The sequence below is a fragment of the Camelus dromedarius genome, chromosome 8 (genome assembly GCF_036321535.1).
Source record: "Camelus dromedarius isolate mCamDro1 chromosome 8, mCamDro1.pat, whole genome shotgun sequence".
Classification (NCBI taxonomy): Eukaryota; Metazoa; Chordata; class Mammalia; order Artiodactyla; family Camelidae; genus Camelus; species Camelus dromedarius.
This window is the reverse complement of record NC_087443.1, coordinates 7,426,026-7,445,760: the sequence shown is the minus strand read 5'-3', so window position 1 is coordinate 7,445,760 and position 19,735 is coordinate 7,426,026. Positions and strand designations below refer to the sequence as shown.

Here is a 19,735-nt window from a genome sequence, read left to right as displayed (position 1 = left end):
CAGAGGGGCCGTGTCTATGCAGGCATATCAGACACGGACTTTTGCCCTGTTCTCTCGGCTCTGTCTCCCAGGGACCTCAGAGCCTTCCCGTTTACTCTCAAGAGCGCCCCCTCTCATCAGCCCCGGGGCTGCGCTGACTTGGGCTCTCGGAGAGATGGCTCGTGCACACGCTGTGCTTTGTGGCTGCAGTGGCCTTCTGTACGTAGTAGCTCGTTGGGTCCACACGCTAGTCACTGGGCTCCAAGTCATAAGCACAGAGCGGGGCTGGGTGACTGGCCGAAGTCCCACCACTGTGATCCCAACCCGCATCTCTGCCCCAAACCCAGGGCTGACACTGTCATTCGTCATAGGAGCATTTTCTGGACAAAAGGCTGCCCTCCCTTTTCTGTTAACTTCCCACGTGCTTTCCCAGCTTCTGTAACCTCCATTGATTGTCTCCTTGTTGGTGACACCGTGGCAGGAGTTTTGTGCGTCACGTACAGAGAGTTGAGCAAAGACTTAAAAAGATACCCCTTTAACTGGAATTGTGGGAGGAATCATGACTCAGGGACTTTTACATAAAACCAAGATTTTTTTTTAAACGTGTTCCAAGTTTTTTGTTTTATTTACTTTTTTTTTTTTTTTTTTTTTTTTTTTTTTTTTGGTGGAGGAGGTAATTAGGTTAATTTATTTATTCTTGGAGGAGGGACTGGGGATTGAACCCAGGACCTCAGACACGCCAAGCATGTGCTCTACCACTTGAGCTATACCCTCCCCCTAAAACCAGGATTTCTTTTAAAGTAAATGCTTGCATTGCCTTACATGGAGGAGTGAGTAGGAAGGGTTTGGGTGAAATCCTCTGGTATATAACTTTGTGAGTCTGGGTGATAATCAGCAAAGTATGGGGTCTGTTTGAAGCCTTCCCACTTCTCCTTCCTCTCCAGATTGGAGATAAGAGCTGCTCCAGCCACTCCAGCAGCAACACACTCTCCAGTAACACCTCCAGCAACAGCGATGACAAGCACTTTGGGTCTGGGGACCTGATGGACCCCGAGTTGCTGGGGCTGACCTACATCAAGGGGGCCTCCACGGACAGCGGCATTGACACAGCCCCATGCGTGCCCGCCGCCGTCCTCGGCCCCCTGCACCTGGCGGGCGGCAGGGCCCTGGTCCACGGCCGGGCAGAGCAGTGGGCTGACGCCGCCGGCATCCCGGGGCCCGATGACGAGCAGGCCAAGATGTACGCGGTCCACGGCTACGCGCCTGTCTCTGCCGGCGGTGCTGCCGACGGCAGCATGGGGGACCTCAGCGAGATCTCCTCCCATTCCAGGTAAGGGCCTCCCTGCACCGCTGGCCAGCACCCGCGTGGGGTACCCAGGCACTTGGGCGCCACCCCTGCTGGGGTGGTGGGGGCAGGGGCCTGAAGTGGGAACGAATGCCCCTGAGATCACTGTCACCAGTTGCCAGGCCATCTGACTTCAGAGGAGATGCCTGTTTCCAAAGTCTATTCTGAAATTTGCACAGTAAGAAGTCCCTTGTGGGTGACAGTCACTTCCTTTCTCTTTAAATCTGAGAGAACACTCAACAGAGATGCTAATTTCTCCCGTCAGGCCTCTCATCTCTCTCCCAGTCCAATCTGTCGTCTCAAAGTCTCGAAGTTTTTAGGAGAGGCGGTGGCAACCTAGACGGTGCTCAGGTGACAGTGAATGGTAACGCGGGGTGGCCGCTGTGTCGTCTGTGTGATGCCCAGTGATGAAGGCACAGGCCCGAGCCCGGTCCTCCCCTGTTCCACGGGCCCCCTTCGAGGACTATGTCTGACAAGGCAGATATGTTCAGACTGACACTCCGTTTTTTAAAAAAAATAAAGTCTAGCTAAATTGAAAGGAATTTTGTTCTAATTGTAGATGTTTAACATGTGGCATTAAAACACCTTCCCCCGGGCCCAGTCCTCAACCCCAAAGTGGGGGCAACCTCAGTCACACTCAGGGACACCAGACCCACCGCCAGCAACCACGTGGTTCAGGGGAGGTAGACAGATAAGGTGTTTTATTTGTTTTATTTTGTTGTTTAATTTTGCAAATACAGTGTCTGCAACATGCAAAGACGCAGAGATGAGTTAGTTTACTGTGTTTCCTCTTTTCCTCTGAAATCTATAAAAAGTCCGTTTTTAATATCATTCGTAATTTTAGGCTTTTTTTATTTACTTCCTCCACTGAATTACTTCCTTTATACATAAGGTTTTCAGCCAGGGTACGTGCTAATCAGAGATTTCAGAACAAGATTATATTCCAAGGAGCTTATTGCCCAAGCAACCCTGTGGTAAACTCTTGCAGTAGCAACAACTTGTGACTAACTCTTTCATACATCACTTAAAAAAACATTAACTACATGTGAATAATGCTTAACTCGTATCAGGCCCTGTTCTTAGTGCTTCACGGGTAGTAACTCAGATAACCTTCAGAGCAACCCTCCAGAGGTGGAGAGTGTTACATCCACACTACAGGTGAGAAAACTGAGATTAGTGAACTTGCCCGGGGCCTCCCAGTGCCAAGGGCGGAGCTGGCATCGGGCCCCAGGCAGCCTGGCTGCAGGGCCCCGGGCCACACCTGTGCGTCAGGCTGGCTGACAGTGCCGCTTACCTGCCTTCCGAAACTCTGACATTAGACATGTCATCGAAGCATTTAAAACTTTAAATACTTGTAAAGTAGTTCCTGGTCTCTATTTTGACTCATTTTTCATGAAACATTATATTGTTGGTTTTCCTGAATTAAAAAAAAAGATCTTTAGGTTTTTGTATTTCCGGGGATGGTCATACAGCAATTACGCTCCTAAGCGTACACCCCAGTAAACCCCTACACAGGTGGGGCTGTAAGTCCTTCTGGTCTTAGCCGAACCACTGACTTTTAAGATTTTTTGCTGTTTTTAGGGATTCTGTCTTTTAAATGTTATTTTGTGTCACATGATAATACAACGAGCAGCCGTATGACTGTACTGGATGAAGCACTGTGCTGGCAGAGGCCCCCTGTGTCCTGTCCAATCACCAGCCTTCTCTTCCCCCTCCAGGTGGCCACTGATAACCGTTGGCGTTCGTGATAACCGTCCTCTCCCTTTTCTCTACAGCTTCCATGCTGATTTATACATTCCCAAACATACATTTATACTATTCGTTTTCACCTGTTTATGAACTCTTAGAAAACGCAGTCATGCCTGACGCATCCTGTGTGACTTTGTCCACATGAGGTTTGTAAAATTCACCCCAGTTGTCTGTGGCCTCAGCTCATTCGTTCCTGGAGTTTCCATTTTATTTATTATTTTACCGCTTTTGTTAATTGGCCATCATTCCACTGCTGATGATTCAGGATGCCAGCCGCGGGGAGCTGTTAGGATCAGCACTCCTGTCCGTGTTGCTGTCTGTTTCCAGCTGTCCCCTTGCAGGGGTTTATCTGGGGCGTATGCTTAGGAGCGGAATTGCTGGGTCTTGTGCTGGGCGAGCGCACACCTTTACAGGTCATGCCCAGACGGTTTTCCAAACTGCTGTGCACACTTTCACCCTCAGCAGCAGGAGGAGGACCCATCGCCCCAGATGCTGGCCGTCCAGCATCACATGTTCCCATCTTGGCCCGTCTGGTGAGCATGCCAGGATATTCTGCTCTAGTTTGCACTGTCATCTCCCTGGTGACGGCTGAGGTTGAGTTCCCTCTCTTGTGTTTCTTCACCATTTGAGTTTCTTTCCTTTTGTGGCATCAGTTGGAGTCAGATCCCAATTTTCTATTAGATCTCCCCTGGCCGTGTTTTTTAACATCCTTCTGGCCACAGGCATACAACTTGCACATGAACACCCTCGGCCTATGGGGAACGGGGCCTTCTAAGAAGGCTCGCAGCACAAAGACAGCCTCTCGGCCTCTCTCTGCCCGATTTTGCTCGCAGAGCGGGCCAGGAGTCCAGTGCCGCAGCTGAGTCGGGCCTCCGGCCAGCGCGGCTGGGATCTGATTGTCCTGCCTTCAGCTTCTGTCTCTCTTTCTCCCCAGTGGTTCCCACCACTCAGGAAGCCCTTCCGCTCACTGTTCTAAAACCAGCGGCTCTCTGGATACGTCCAAAGTCTACATCGTGTCGCACAGCAGCGGTCAGCAGATCCCCGGGTCCAAGCCCTACCACAGGCAAGGGGCGCTGAACAAGTATGTCATCGGCTGGAAGAAGTCGGAAGGCAGCCCTCCGCCCGACGAGCCGGGAGTGGCCAAGTGTCCCGGGTAAGGCAGCGGCGGGCGGCTCCCCTCGCGGCAGCCCTGGGCGTCCGGGGCGTTGGCTTAGCAGATGTATTTTTCCCCCAAGCAGAAATCGATGTTCTCCAAAAGAATACTCTAGAAACAGCTTTGTAAAACTCTTTAAAGATTGGCTTGTATCTTTCTCTTTAAACGTTTTCTCTTTCCTTGATGTTTTCATGTAAGACTGAAAGACATCTCTGTTTCTCCTTGTTTTTATATTTGGAAAGCTGTGTGCAAAGGAAAAGTCACAGTAATGTGCTATTGATGGCAGGAGTGTAGATTCTGTAAATAAATGAGGTCCAGGATAGTCTTAATTCCCACAGAGCCTGTGTGTGTGTGTGTGTGTGTGTGTGTGTGTGTGTGTGTTTCCTAAAGTTGCTGTGTACGTGACATCATGAAAGAAAAAGTGTTTTACCTAATTTTAACATGACTTGATTTCCCTTTCAGGGGTCAGGTTTTGCGAGGGGTAGGGAGAGGGGAGGAAAAAAGAAAGGGGTAAAAACACTGATAACTCATTCTGTAACGTGAGTTAAAACTCTGAGGACGTGTCTTTGAAGAGACAAGTAAAGAGATCACATTTCAGGGACGCAGAGCAAGGCTGGGCAGGGCTGTGCAGCTGAGGGTTTGCTTACTTTCTGGAAGGACAGCCTTAAAAAACCCTCACGTGCACTAAAGTATGAGGTCGTCTGTTTTTTGCTGCAACTTATGTGTCGATAGCGTCGTCAGATGTCGGGGGACACGGGGGCTGCCGGGGCTTTCAGAGAGCTCTTTGAGATTTTAACTTAGCCCGTGAACTAGTATCACTTTTTTCCCTTAAAAAAATGACCCCACTTCTTAAATATGTCTGACAGAACACTGTCTCCTAAATTAAAAATAATTTTGGTGCTGAAATTGAACATGGAAACTGTCTGTTAAAAAATAAATAAAACCGTCTTGCTGATGATTGCAAACGAATCATCGAGAGGAATTTTATTGAGATCACTAGACGTTTTTGATCGTTAAATGCGCATGTTCTCGCGATCATGTCAGTATTTCTGTGTGATCGCGTCTTCTCAGTGCTTCACTACAGGTCCACCCCGAGCCCCTACGTCCGTGAGTTATTTGTAGAAGTGCTTCGCACATCAGTGTAAGGCTGTGCTTTGGGTCAGGGCTCCCTCGAAGACCTCGGAAAGGGGGAAGGAGCTCATGTGGATACTTATCACCAGAGAGCCCCCAGCATCTGTGCATTTTAATGCTGTGTAGTGACACTGACTTTTGGGGGAGGGGGGGAGGTAATCAGGTTTATTTATTTATTTGTTTATTTTTAATGGAGGGACTGGGGATTGAACCCAGGACCTTGTGCGTGCTAAGCACGTGCTCTACCACTGAGCTATACCACCTCCCTTCTTCTCTATTTATAATCTTGTTAAACTCTAGTATTTTCAGGGAAACTGCTCAGCACAGCATAAGTAATCCTTCCTGATTTGTCCCATACCTGCTTCCACGCCCTAGCTCACCCACCCCGACCTCTCAACTTCCTTCCAACCAGCTTTATTTTTACTGCCCCAGTGGGTGGTTCTGTCTCAGGCCTCTGTGCCTGCGTTCATGTGGTTCCCTCTGCCCAAATGCTGTTCCCGGCTGTCTGGGCCAGCATTCTCCCAAGCTGGGCCCTTCTTTACACCTCTGTCCCAACACTTCGCACACAGTGACTGCCCACTCTCTTGTCCATGCTTGCACTTACACGTGCGTGCACACACACACGCCCCAGACCAGGGTCCTCCGGGAGTACCACATCCTGCTCACCTCTGCACTCCCTCATGACTGCCACAGAGTAGACCCTCAGAGCATCCTTACTGACATTTGGCAATTTTAATAAAATCACTAAGTTAGCAGAAAAGGCTGACAATTTTTATTCAAACACATAGGGAAACTGGACGAGCACATGTCTTAGTATTTCTAGGTATTATCTTTTTATCCAAGGAGCTACTGATGAGACCTGGGTTTGGTTTGGTTTGTTCCCCCCCACACACATCTTTCCCAAAGCACATAGGGCCTGGAACCCTTGAACCCTCCTAACCCCAGATCTCAGGACCCACAGCGGGCCCTTCCTGACCTTCCTTGTCCCAAAACCTCCATGGTTGGTTTTCCCACCTGGCTTTTGCCCAACCCCCACAACCCCTTCAGGTCTCGGGTTCTTCCTTAGCACCCATTTGCATGTCCTGCCGTCCTACCAGCCACTCAGATCTTCAGTCACGTGTAAACGTTTTCAAAGCTTCCTCCCCAGTTGCTGCGTCCATGTTGTTGGCGTGGCTGGGCTGTGCAGGAGACCTGACCTACGGCAGGAACAAAGCATGAGCTGTAGCGATTTTCAGAGAAATCCTTCTCAGTCTGGAGCTTGTCTGTGTGAGTGTCGTGTCCCAGTCATTTCCCCATGGGCCGTCTCACTATGACAGGATAGCCTTGCACTTGACATAGGGCTGTCTCGGTGACACGGGACAGTCACACACAGGTCATCCTCTGGTCTGCACCCTGGGCTGGGGACTCGTGCAGCATCACGTTTCTGGTTCGTGTGGCAAAGACCGTCCACCTCTGCTGACAGTGCGGCCTCTGGTTCTCCACCCACCGTGTCTTCAGGAATGTTCCGGACCTCGGATTGCACATGCAGACAAAACCATCTGAAAATGACTCCCCAGTTTTCTCCCCTGAAAAGAGGTGAAAAGAATAATTCAGCCAGATGGTCTCTGGTTGTCCATAAATACATTTTTATTTATTGGTAATTAAGGGGTGCAGCTGCTTTACTTACCCTCCCAGCTTTGCAAAATTGCTGATAATAAAAATGCTTGGTGCGCCCCCAGATCGATTCCTCTTCACCGTCAGGCTCCCTGGGGTCCATCCCTCCGTACTGCCGGGGTGGATGGTGGGGGGCGCGGCGGTCCAGCCGTAAGAGAAAGGCTCTTTTAAGTTCCTAAGACACACAGCGTTCCTTCAAAGAACACAGGATCCTCTCTGATGAATTATTGAAACTGCGTTTTCTGACACAGATTAGGAAAGGGGAAACGCAGCCTTATTTTTTAAAGTTGGCTGTTTTTTTTCTCACCCAGAGCTTGCGGGATCTGATTTTAACTCTGCAGGCGAGCTCGTTTCACAAAGTAAAGTGGCCCAGGGGTCTGGAGCACGTGGAGGAAAAGTACCCCATTAAATGCTAACGAGCCGTGTGTCTGTCTAGGTGGTCGCTGGAACCGGTTACTGGATTTTAATTCTTCAGGCTACAGGCGCCTTACTCATCCCAATTTCCCGTCTGGTTTGTCTCCACAGGCTGTTCGGGGAGCTGGGGCTCCTGACCCCAGCAGTGCAGCCGCAGGCGGCGGCGGTGGGAGACGCCGTCGCGGAAACCCAGCACGTTCTGTCGAAGGAGGACTTCCTGAAACTGATGCTCCCTGACAGCCCCTTAGCGGAGGAGGGGAGAAGAAAGGTTAGCCACTCTGCCGGGGTTTGCAAGTTGCCGGAAAAGCCTAAAGGGGTGAGAGGGCTTCCGGAATTCTCCCACCTGTGGTGTCTCTCCTGATCCTGCCGACGGCGCCATGCCTGGTTGGCCGTTCTCACTGTTACTTCACCAGGGAGTGAAGTGAGGTCAGAAAGAACAGCTTTGTAGATGGACGGCAAGAGCTCGAGTCAGGCAGGCCTGGCCTCAGTCAACGGCGTGATCTTGTGCACGTGACTTAACCTCTTGGCCCAGTGCCATCCTCTGAAAAAAGGAGGCAGTGAGACGTGCACTCTGTAGGGTTCTAGCGAAGATAGGAAACAGCCTCGCACAGTACCTGGACTGAACAGGTGATGGGGAACAGCAGCTGTGAAAATTCACACCCCCTGACTCTTGCTCCAGAATTCTCCCAAGGATAGTGTTCTCCAAGCCACCCCACTCAGATGTAGTCCCGTTCCAGAAACAGGATGGAGTTTAGAGCCTCTGCTGCCTGCCGGGTGTTATAAATAGGATGGAACTTGCACCGTGCTGTGTAAATCTGTCCTCACTCACGGGGGAGGTTCCACACACCAGGAGCGCAAACCTCACGTGGTCAGGGCCACACCTTCATCATGACGGCGCCGTCCCTTGCTTCTGGTCGATTACTTAACCGTCCTTCCTAGTTTTAGTGTTATTATTTATTATTACAGTCTCTTATTTTATTTTTTATTGATGTATACTTGATTTGCAATGTTAGTTTCAGGTGTACAGCAAAGCGATTCAGTTATACATACACATACATATACACACATACACACACATATTTTCAGATTTTTTTCCATCATAGCTTATTATAAGAAACTGCATATAGTTCCCTGGACTATACAGTAGGTCCTTATTGTTTATCTATTTTATTTTTATTGTAGTCTCTTAAACCACTTTGTTATGTAATGGAAAGTATGAAGAGGGACTTACAGGTCAGCTAGCCCAGTCTCTCTTTTTGCAAGTAACTAAGGCCCCAAATGGTGAAAGGCGACATTCACGTAAATATTTGGTGGCCAGGTTGGCTGTGGAACGCGGACGTTCTCCCTGCTAACTCAGCGCCCTCTTGTCCAAACGAAAAGGGAAGAAAAAAGTCAGGCATTGTCATACTGACTGTGATAGGAGCAAACTCAAGTCTTTGTGCTTCTCTCCCCTGTAGCAAAACAATGGACCTGCTATGGACCTAATTGTGTTCTTAGAATAACACTCTGATTAGATGCTACCTCAAAGCTGCTTTAATCTAACCGGTTTGTAATCCTGTTCTGGAGAGCCTGCTGGTCGTGTGTGAAGAGGGAATCCCAGAACTCGATCAGAATGGGCCTTTTTTTTTTTTTTAAACTTGTATCAAATCATGTAGATGTTACTGTATAAGCCTGGGTGCAGACAGTTTTCCAAAAGTGCAAATAGCTTTTCTTTTAATAGGAAGGAACTTCTCCTGGACTTTTTTTTTTTTCTTCTAAGACAAATCGCCTTCTTTTCAGAGTGTAAACTTAACTTTGTAGTTTGCACACACCCTGGGCCCCATTCATCAGTTGGACAGATGACAGAATGGAAGGAACTCATACAATAGACGTATTTTTAGCCTTCGGGCTGCATTCAACAGGAGTAAATAGCCATTTCTATATTTGCCTGATGCAAACATTCTGGCTTTTACTATTATTTATGTGAAAGGAATGCGGTTCAGGATTTTTAGAAGAAGGAGTTGGAAATCCAGATTTCATTTAATTTTTCTTGAGTTTTTGACCCCTTGCTTCTTCAGTGAGGCTTTTCCTTCCCCTGTCTGGGATTGACCACACAATAATTTTCATGGTTTCTTTAAATCTGGTTAAGATAGATTACTATAACTCAATTTTCAACTGTGATAGGCTTTTGTGAGTGATACTTTAAAGTATGTAGACAGTAAGATTTGGCTGGACTGACCCTGTCTCTCTTGAACCCACTCATACTGCTTAGAAAGCTGCATTGCTCAAAATTTATTATTATTATTATTATTATTATTATTATTATTATTATTATTTTATTATTAATTGTTACCTCAATTAGCTCAAACCTCACATGTAGTTGATTGGTAGAGAAATTACCTAATATTAAAATGCAGTTGTTTCAAATGAGAATCAAGTCCACACTGGGTGTAGTTTTGAATAACTGTTGCCTGAAAGAACAACCTTTTATATTTCCAGAAGCCACCACTGCTCTAAGGTTACGGGAGTTCCACTTAACATTTCAGAATTAATAAAGCTGTGCATGTGTAATTCACGGTCATATGTCACGGGGTGTCAGGGGAAGACATTCAAGCCCAGTCAGTGCAGGAAGCGCAAGAAGTGCGTTTGCCTGGGTGAGCAGCACGCCTGCTCTGGCTCTCCCGAGCTCAGGCTGCCGGTGCCTGCCTGCCCTGGGACCCACCTGCTCTCGGCTTTCTAACGTCTGTTTCCCCCGCTCCCCGTGTACGCCCCTAGTTTTCGTTCTATGGGAACCTGTCCCCCCGGCGCTCGCTGTACCGCACCCTCTCTGACGAAAGCGTCTGCAGCAATCGGAGGGGGTCCTCCTTCGGCAGCTCGCGGAGCTCCATCCTGGACCAGGCCCTGCCCAACGACATCCTGTTCAGCACCACCCCGCCCTACCACAGCACGCTGCCCCCCCGGACCCACCCGGCGCCCAGCATGGGGAGCCTGCGGGGTAAGTACCCCCGGGCTGCACAGCGCCTGCCTCGCAGGCCCTCCGAGGGTCTCCCAGCGGGGCGTTTATTTGTTAAACGATGTATCATTTGGCGGTCTGTTTTCTTTCTTTTTCTTTTTTTCATTTTTTTTAGAAATTCTTAAGTGCAGTAAAAGCCCCAAAGTGGATATTTTTTTAAGTTAAGTGCTACCAGCAATTTTGCAGAAAATTGAAAAACCCATATTAAACAGTTTTATCCAGTGAAATTGTGACCCTTCTACTATAGCTCAGCTATTACATCCATAAAGAAAAAAAACAGTGTCTAAAACTGGATTTTATAAAGAGAAAATGGTGGCGGGGGTTAGGTTTTCCGGTGGGCCGCGCAAACAAGAAGGGAGGCTGGTTTTCTAGCCTTCTGTGTCTGCTTCTTCTCGACCTTCAACACGTGGTGGTGGGGATTGTGGCAGGTGGGTATCGGACACCTGGTCACCTGCGGGAGCATCACGTCCTCGGGTCGTCATTTGGATTCTCTGTGTCCAGTCCTCTCCAATTTCCTAGCCACTGGTTGACTGGTTAATTTCTAGATGATTTTCCTTCACATCCTAAAATCTTTCATTTTTACATAGTATTAGTTCTTTATTATCATGTCTGTGTTGAAGGGTGATTTTTTTTCCGACATTAGTTAGCTGTATTTCCTTTGTTCATAGTTAATTTCTATTGTACAGGAAGAATGAGAATTTAATCAGAAATACGTTCACTGTCAGGTTTTTTTTTTTTTAATTTCATCTTAGAAAGCATTATCTTTGGAACCAGTTTGAACGTCATAATACACATAGAAGTCCCAGGCTAAATGAAATAAAAGTTCTAATAATGTTTCTAATGTTTAACATAATTGGAAATGAACCTAGTCTCATAAAATTCTTAATGTCTTTCTTTACGTAACATAATATGCTGTCTGTTATAAAAAGTCCATTTGCCCAAATTGGAGAAACCTTTATACTCCCTCTTGAAAAAGGTATGAGAGGTCAGACGAGCATATTCTAATACCCCAATATTTCTCCAAATGGTTTTCCTTTTTTGTAAATAGGTAACTTTAATGGCCTCTTAAAAGCTTTCCTGGAACCAGTAAAACTTTATTTTCTTGCCAATGTTACATCTTTCACTTAAAATGCTGAGATGTGACTGTGAAATCCATGGCATATACATTAGTAGAGGTCTTACGTTCTTACACTGACTTACTTCCATGTGAAACACAGACAGTTGACCCTTGCACAACACAAGTTTGAACTGCACGGATCGACTTATACGTACTACATGGTCCACAGTTGGTTGAATCGGGGGTGTGGAACCTCAGATAGGAGGAACCTTGGATACAGGGGGGCCAACTGTAAAGTTAAATGCAGCTTTTCACCTGCAGGGGAGGTCAGTTCCCCTAACCCCTGTGTTGTTCGAGGGTTAACTGTATATTCTGTTTTTTAGCTTCAATTTTTTTTTTCCTTAATAAACATTATTTAGAATCATTTTAGGTTCACACCAGAATTCAGCAGAAAGCACACAGATTTCCCACATGACCCCTGTCCCCACACAGGCACAGTCTCCCCCAAGGTCAGCGTGCCTCACCACCATGCTACGTTTCTTAGAGCCACTGACACATCCTTATCACCCAGAGGCCATAGTTTACGTTAGGGGTCACTCTTGGTGCCGTACATTCTCTGGATTTGGACAAATGCATCATGATGTGTGTTTGCCATTGTATCATACAGAATATTTTCATTTCCCTAAAAACCCTCTGTACTTCACCTGTTCATCCCTCCCTCTCCCTAACCCCCGGTAATCACTGGTCCTTTTACTGTCGGCATGGTTTTGTCTTTTCCAAAATGTCGTATAGTTGCAACATACAATGTAGCCTTTGCAGATTGGCCTCTTAAGTGATTCACTTAGTAAAATGCATTTAATATTCCACCATGTCTTTCCATGCTTGACAGCCCATTTCTTTTCAATGCTGGCTAATATTCCATTGTCTGGATGTACCAATTTATTTGTCCTTTTACATATTAGAGGGCTGTATCCTTTGATTCTTAGTATGTTCAAAGTATAAAGGCGCTGTTGGAAACAGGCATGTATACTATTCACTCTCTGGGTTAAAACTATCTTTCTTGCCTTCGTTGTTTGTTTCTCTAGGAAGAGCAGTAAGAATGGTCTTTGCTGTCTGCTCTTCTCCAGTAAAGCCTTCTTATTTGGCAATGTGACTCCTCCAATCTCTAAACTTCACAACCTACTCAGAAAAAATTCTCTGGATTTGATGGATAACATGACAAAATGGAAATAAGGGATCTGGAAATACTTTGAATTAATGTGTCTCCCCCCCCAAACCTTCTGATTCTCTCCGCCCTGCCCAAGGATTTGGTTGTCCATGGGGGACGCACGCCCCTGGGACCCCTGACTCCCACACTCGCCTGTGTGGTTATGGCTCCTGTATCTACTCAAGGCAGATTTCAATCATCCTTTGCCTCCTGTGGTTTCTGCTGGTTCAGCAGGGCCCTTGTGAGACGATCCCGCTTCCTGAGTAGTTTGAGAGTCTGACATGGAAACAAACCAGAGTTGATCTGTGGGTGCTCCTGCCAAGCAGACATCTGTGAGTGAGAAATGAGGGCTATGCGGGGTCGTCCAGGTATTTCCCTTGGTTTATAGGAGACTTAGCTTCACATTAAAACTTGGAGTGGTTAGTTCTTCCCGAGTGTGCAGCACCGGGTGATTAAATAGCTTTGTGGGAGGAGCAAGGACACACAGGGGGTCTTCTGAAGTTAAAGCCTCGGTGTTAGCAAGGCTTTAACTGACCTTCCACTGGTAGAGACTCATTCGGATCTCATTCCTAATTTGGAGCGATGATGGTGCCGGGAAGGGCTGGAAGCCCATCTTTTTACAGCGAATCTCAGAAGACCGCATCACCACACCCTTTCTGCATGGAATTATCCCATCCCAGGTTTCTCATCCAGATGGTTTTCGCTCTTACGTGTCTCAAATTTGCACCTGTCTCAGAATCTTGCTTCTCCTGGGAGCAGGATCTTAATCCACCCTCGGGAGACAGCTACTTAGCAAACGCATTTTGCGCGTGACTCATGTCATGATCATGTGTATTTCCTGTGAAGTCCCTCAGTGTGCTGCGTCATGATGTCCTTGACTCAGAGGTACAAAAATACGACTGGCTTGAGCAACTGAAAATAATCGTGAACGGTTTCTGCATTGCATTTGAGGCCTTGATTTCCATCATTGGATTCCAGAGTAGAATTTCTGTAGTGGCCCAGGTAGGGGGGGAAAAATGGGGCATGGCCATTTTGACCCCCAATTCACAGACCAGAAAACCAATGATATTGACTAGTATGCCAGCATCCTTCTTCTCCATGACCACGTGGGCACCTGGCTTCATTCAGTGCAGTCCAACCATTGGCAGGTTTATAGCATGTTTTAAGAGAATCCCTGATTTTTTATGGCATGGAGATCAACACTCTCCAAGGAACGGAGGAAATCTTACACAGATAGACTAACAAGAGTTCTGAAGTTCTGAAAAATAAAAACAGAGTATTAGGTTGTATGTGTTCACAAATCTATAGTTGTGACCTAGGCCCCCACAAAGGATGCCCCTGGAAGTTTAAATGTGGGGTGGTGGGGGCTAGAATAAATTTTAAAAATTAGTACTTTCCTTATAATTTAGCACCCACACGAGATGCCACGGACTCCAGTGCAGACGCCCCAGAAGGGTCACCTGGCTTCAGCCAGCACCATCAGAGGCAGGGTTTCCTCTGACTCGGTGTCGCATCTCTTCCTCTTTTTCCCGATATTCTTGGTCTTCCCTGTAATAAACATCCATCGGTTTCTGGAGAGTCACTGGGAGACCTCAGCTCTCTGACCACCAGGAAGTGCTGTCAGGAAGGCTCCTGGGCCTTTACAACAACAGCAGGGAAGTCAGATCGATCAGGACAGGCCCCGGGGTTTCAGGGTCGGGGTAAACAAACAGGAAGCTGCAGGATGCACGTGGGGCCCGAAGAGCAGAGGCCCGGGCAGCAGTGCCTGCAGGCGAGCCGCACCGTGGGATCTGTGAGTCCCCTTCTACCCTGGAATGGCCAGAGGAGTCGTGTGGGCGCCTGTAACACTGGCCTGGGAGACCAGACCTTGAAGTAACAGGCTCTTATTCCCAAGTCATGCCTCTCTTTCCCCAGCTGGAAAATTCAGAAAATACTCCCCCGGCTGCCAGGGTGCACATGTGCCTGACCCAGGCCCCCAGACCGGCACCGACAGGACTCACCTGCTCCTTGATGGTTTTCAAGGGCAGAGCTTGCGTCTTATTGTTCATTCCGTCGATCCCTGGGTGCTAATACAGTACCTGGTGGTCCCTGGAATACAGAGGATGCTGAGGAAGCAATCTGGGTAATTGCAGGAGTGACACCTCAAAGTAATAGGAAGGATTCTGGGTGGTTTGGAGCCTTAGACCAAACGAAAAAGGGTGGGGGGGTGATTTTTTCCCAGTTGTATGATTTTTCCAAGCAATAATTCAGAGAGGAGTTTCGATGGCTCTTACTTCATTTAAGGTGACAGTCGTTGACACTAGGCTCCTCCTGCTTACTGAAGGATGATGGATTTGGCCTTCAATCCATGCTTTCTTGAAGCTTTTCTCCCAGATCTGTGCCCTTCCTTAAGCGGCTGCTTCTCCTTTATGTCCTGGCAGCTGTCACCTCCTCGGATTGGCCTTCCCCCAAACCGCCGCCAGCCTCTGCAGGCACATCTCCCTGTGTGGTTTTCTTTGAGAGACCTGTTTACTCATTTATTTTCTTTCCCTGTCGTGTGTGATGTAAGCTTTGTGAGAGGAGGGGTCTTGTCCGTCTTACCCGCTGCTTGGCCCCATCACAAGCATGCAGTCGGCGTTTAATAAACACACCACTGATGGCTGAGTGGATTTTACTCTAAATGCACTCCTGAGAAAGGGCATCTTCTCCAGCTTACCAGTCACCTTTGCTGGCTCCACAGCATTAAATAAACACGAAAGTCCCATTGACAACTGGGGAAGACAGGTCATCGTTTGTAAGAAAGAAGAAATATCGCAAACGGCATCCCTTCTTTGGCTCCCTGGTCCTCCAGAAAAGTTGGAGGAAGTTGGAAGGATGCCCAAGGCCTGCTCCTGGCTGTGACACTCGACCTTCCCATATCGCAGAGTCCTCAGTGCCACTTTGAGCTGTGTACAGGGCAGCAGGTGGAGATGCCTGCGGAGTTGTTGGCCTGCCCTGCTATACGGGTAGCAGGGTCCCCTTCGCTGCCACCTCACTGCCTGGACAGCAGCTTCCCGGCTACCACGATTCAGATTCGTGCCACAGCTCATGGAACTTCAGGGTGCTCAGAATCATCAAAGCTCTGATCATTAACCCAAGACGGTCAGATGTCTCTTGTCAATACCCCGTGGGGTGTTTGGGGAAGGTGGCTTTTGGAGCCCACAGCCGGAGGAGGGACAGGAAGGAGGAGGGGACAAGGGACTTGAGCCCAGCCCTCCTTTCTGGCCGCATTTTCCCCTCGTGCCCTGTTAGTTTCCTCTCTGTCTCCTCCCGTTGGAGGCGGTCAGGGTGCTGACTGGTGGTGCTGGGGGAGCAGGTGGACAGAGCGTGTCTCAGGGTTGATTTTAGGCTTTAAGATGCCAGAAGCTCGAGGGAAGGATTATTTGTTTGTAAAGGCAAAGAAAAATCCACAAGCTGGCATATCTTAGCAAAACACGACCAAGAGTGTACTTCCTGTATAAACGTCCATTTAGGTGAATTGCCCCCCACTGTTTTCCTCTCCAGGGAGGGAAGGAGAGGCAGAGGGTGAGGGGCTGGCCTGGGGCACCCATCACGGAGCTGCGACACACTCTTCCTGAACAGAAGGGAAGTCAGTGGCAAAAGTAATTGCCACCGACTCAAATAACGTCTCTACACTTGGCACAGAAAACCTGTGTTAAAAAGCAAAGCAGCCGATGTATCTGGGAGACAGGACGTGATTGGCACGTGGTTGAGGATTCCTGGGCCTCCTGACCTTTCTGCCCACGGGCTGAACCTTAAACTTGTGGGTCATGGCAGGACCTGGGGAGGTTCATCCTGTGAAGGATGTCAGGAGGGTGGGTGTCAGTGTCCTTCCAGGCCACGTCACAAGTGCGCTGTGTCCTAGCCCAGACACCAGCGTCTCGCGGCCACCCCAAAGGATGGGGGAGCAAAAATCACAAGTGCATTTGGTTAATTACGTCCCTTACTTAATTGCAGGCTCAGACAGCCAGGCGGTCATCGCTTTGATTGGTTTAATTAGTTAGATGTGTCCGCAGCAGCTGCACGCCACGTTTTGGGCAGGTTCGAAAAAGGCACGTTAGAGAAAGTCCAGTTGAGGCCTTCAGAAAATTTGCCCTCAGATGCCAAATGAGTCTTTTAACAACCAGTATTATCAATGACGTAAACATTTCAGGTCCTTTACCCAGAGTTTAAAGAGAAGAAGAAAAATGTAAAAGGTTCACTCGTCCAGTCAAAGGATGACTTGCAAACGTTCAGTGTGGAATGGGGAGAAATTTCTGGTTCAGCCAGAGATCAAGCCAGCTTATGAAGTCCAAAATGTAATCCAGCCACCATTTTTGTGTACAGCATGGAAAAATACTGTTCCCGCTCACTCCCGTCTGTTAACAAAGAAAACAAAGTGAGTCTTTCTGCATTTTTGTAATAGACGGATATTCGAGGCACCCAGAATATGCGGCACTCAGCTTAGATAACTGTGTTCGTTGGGAAGTTTTTTAAACCACCAGGAGAGAGAGCAAACCAAACCCTTTCTACAGTAGAGGCTTACGACACTCGTCACATAGGGGGGTCACCCCAAGGAAAGCAGGGCGCGGTCCTGCAGCTGGGCAGACACAGGCCGTGCCCTCGGGAGAAGCCTGCCCCTGGGAGGCGCACCTCTGCTTTTTGGGTACGTGCGAAGGCGCAGTCCTCATCCTCACGCCCGGCCCCGCCTGCCGGCCAGCCTCTGAATGAACCTGGGGGTCTTGGCCCTTCCACGGAGCTTGTTTCTCCGGCGGTGTGTCTCTGGGTAACCACGGTGGGGTGTCTCCCTCTTTACTGGGGCAGGAGATCTTTTAGGAGAAGCTCGCTGTGCCCCTCCGGTACCCGTGCTGTGATCTGACTGATGCTCTGGTTCTGTTTCTGTTTAGATGAGTTCTGGTTCTCCGATGGGTCCATATCGGATAAGTCCAAGTGCGCAGATCCTGGCCTGATGCCCCTTCCGGACACGGCCACAGGGTTAGATTGGTCCCACCTCGTGGACGCTGCCCGGGCGTTTGAAGGTAAAGACCCCAGCCTCCTCCAGGGCGGGGGGAGGCAATGCAGGGGTCGTCCTGGTCCTTGGGTGGATGCTCTGCGCGTCTTCGAGGAGGAGGAACACACGGGGCGGCTTGAGCCGAGACTGAAGGCATTTCCTTAGGGAGACTCAGACATTTCTCGAAATAAACATGGGGCAGAGGATCCCAAACCCGATTCCACGTCAGGCACCAGGTGTGACCTAGCAGGAGCCCCTTTTCCTCTTCCACCTCTGTTTTCTTTCCTGGAATGTGGATCCAGGATGCAGATCATGTCTTTCCTCCCTGTATGATGAGGTGAGGGAGGAGGGGAAGGCCCTTCACAGGTCCTGAGCTGCCCTGCTTGGCAGGACAAGCCCAGGCCTGGGCGTCTGGTGGCTGGAGGTCCATGCAGACTCCGCGTGGCCTGCTTGACCCAGCAGGGCTCCCTGTCCGGACCTCGGCTCCCTCCTCCTGCCGGCGGTCAGGGTCGGGGCGGGGCTGGCTCATGCCCAGGGCCCTCCTGCTGCCTCCCACCTCGTCTGGCGCTGTGAGTGTTAGAAGGGAGGCTGCTCCATAGGAAAAAGCTTTTCTCCAGCTCGCAGACCGAGATGGCCACCACCAAGGGGGATGCTTGCCTTGTGGGCATCCTTGGGACCTGACGTGGGTATAGGGGACCCCGGGGACCTGGCTTGTGACCCTCTTGCCATTTGCTGCTACACTCTTCCCACAACTGCAGCCTCTGCTCCTGGGTGACCAGCAGGAACCCTACGATGGGGGCAGGCTAGATTTAGGGCCCTGTTTGAGAATCTGCCCTGTGTCTGGGTCAGGGCATCCCAGAGGGGCTCTGTGTTCACAGCCACCCCACAGGGAGGGGCAGGCGCCCCTAAAGTCAGGCTGCTGCAGCAGGTGGAGGGCTGCTGCCCTGACAGCCTCACTAACGGGCCTCCCCGGCTCAACAGGCCTGCGGTGGGTGTCTCCCGTAAGTTGGTATAGATGCCAGCGGATGAGAGACGTTTGGTTGGAGAATGCCCCGCCTGGTCGGGGAGGCAGCCTTCCTTTCTCCCACCCAGAAGTTGGTTGTATGTGTTGTAAAAGCCCCGGGCCCATGGCCTGGCTGTTTTCCTGGGCTCCCAACACTGGCCCCGATATGACCCAGCCCCAGAGGGCAGGAGCACGGTCTCCCCTCTGTCCAGAGCCAGCCTGGTGGGTTGGGGCAGCATTTTCTCTGGCATGTTCTGTACACACTGTTGTCGCTCTGCCCTCAGAGAGTGTCAGAACATCTCCCCTGCCTTCTCTTTCCCCCCACTGCTTAAATATTTGCAGAGTACTTACCGTGCTCAAGTCTACATTATTCACGTCCCTGTCACTTCTTATTAGGTAATGAGTTTCTCAAGGGAAGGCTGCTTTTTAAATGTATCTTTATTTATCAAACATACAGCAAGAGAAAACGAGATGAGTTGGTGTAAAGGAGTCAGTGGGTATAAAATACACTGCGTCCTTTGCAGCCTTGAGCTATCCCAGCTTACGGCATAGTTTTTAACCTCTGAGGTCCTTTTGCATTTTGTGTTCATTTTTCTGCTTTAAAACAATAGATAATCTCTTTATCTCCACCTTCATTTGTGTCTTGGCTTGTTCCCTTCTAACCCCTTCAGAATAAAATCACTGCTATGAAATCAGTCCTTTCCAGGAGCTGGGCTTTGGGTGGGCGGTTGAGAAAGCAAGATGGCGCACGCAGCAATGGCTGAACTGCCCATCCACGTGTTCTGGTCATAATCGCAGCCCTGCCGCTGGGCTCTGGGCCTTGGGACAGGTCACTTGACTCCACACTTTGTTGGGCTTCAGCCGGCTCGTCTATAAAATGAAGGCCTTTGCCTGAGAAGGTGGAAGGCTTCCTCCAGCCCCCCACCCTCCAGTTCTGCAGTTCGGTTCATCCTGAGCTGAAGTTGGAAGCCAGGGCGGGAGTTGGCACCTTCAGACCAAGGAGAAAAAGCAGAGGAACCCCAGCTAGCCAGAGCCTCTGGCGCA

General features: G+C 49.2%; 1 protein-coding gene across 5 annotated transcripts in view; it reads left to right on the top strand.

The window, feature by feature from the left end:
- Positions 1 to 19,735, top strand: part of SIPA1L2 (signal induced proliferation associated 1 like 2) — a 130,227-nt gene that overhangs the window by 98,997 nt on the left and 11,495 nt on the right. For 4 of the 5 annotated variants that reach the window (XM_064487874.1, XM_064487877.1, XM_064487873.1 and 1 more), the window contains 5 exons: positions 924 to 1,309; positions 4,008 to 4,226; positions 7,536 to 7,692; positions 10,179 to 10,398; positions 17,585 to 17,716. In XM_064487874.1, coding sequence (XP_064343944.1) covers positions 924 to 1,309; positions 4,008 to 4,226; positions 7,536 to 7,692; positions 10,179 to 10,398; positions 17,585 to 17,716 — 1,114 coding nt within the window. The remainder of the gene's footprint in view (positions 1 to 923; positions 1,310 to 4,007; positions 4,227 to 7,535; positions 7,693 to 10,178; positions 10,399 to 17,584; positions 17,717 to 19,735) is intronic. The other variant, XM_064487876.1, reaches the window with a different exon arrangement.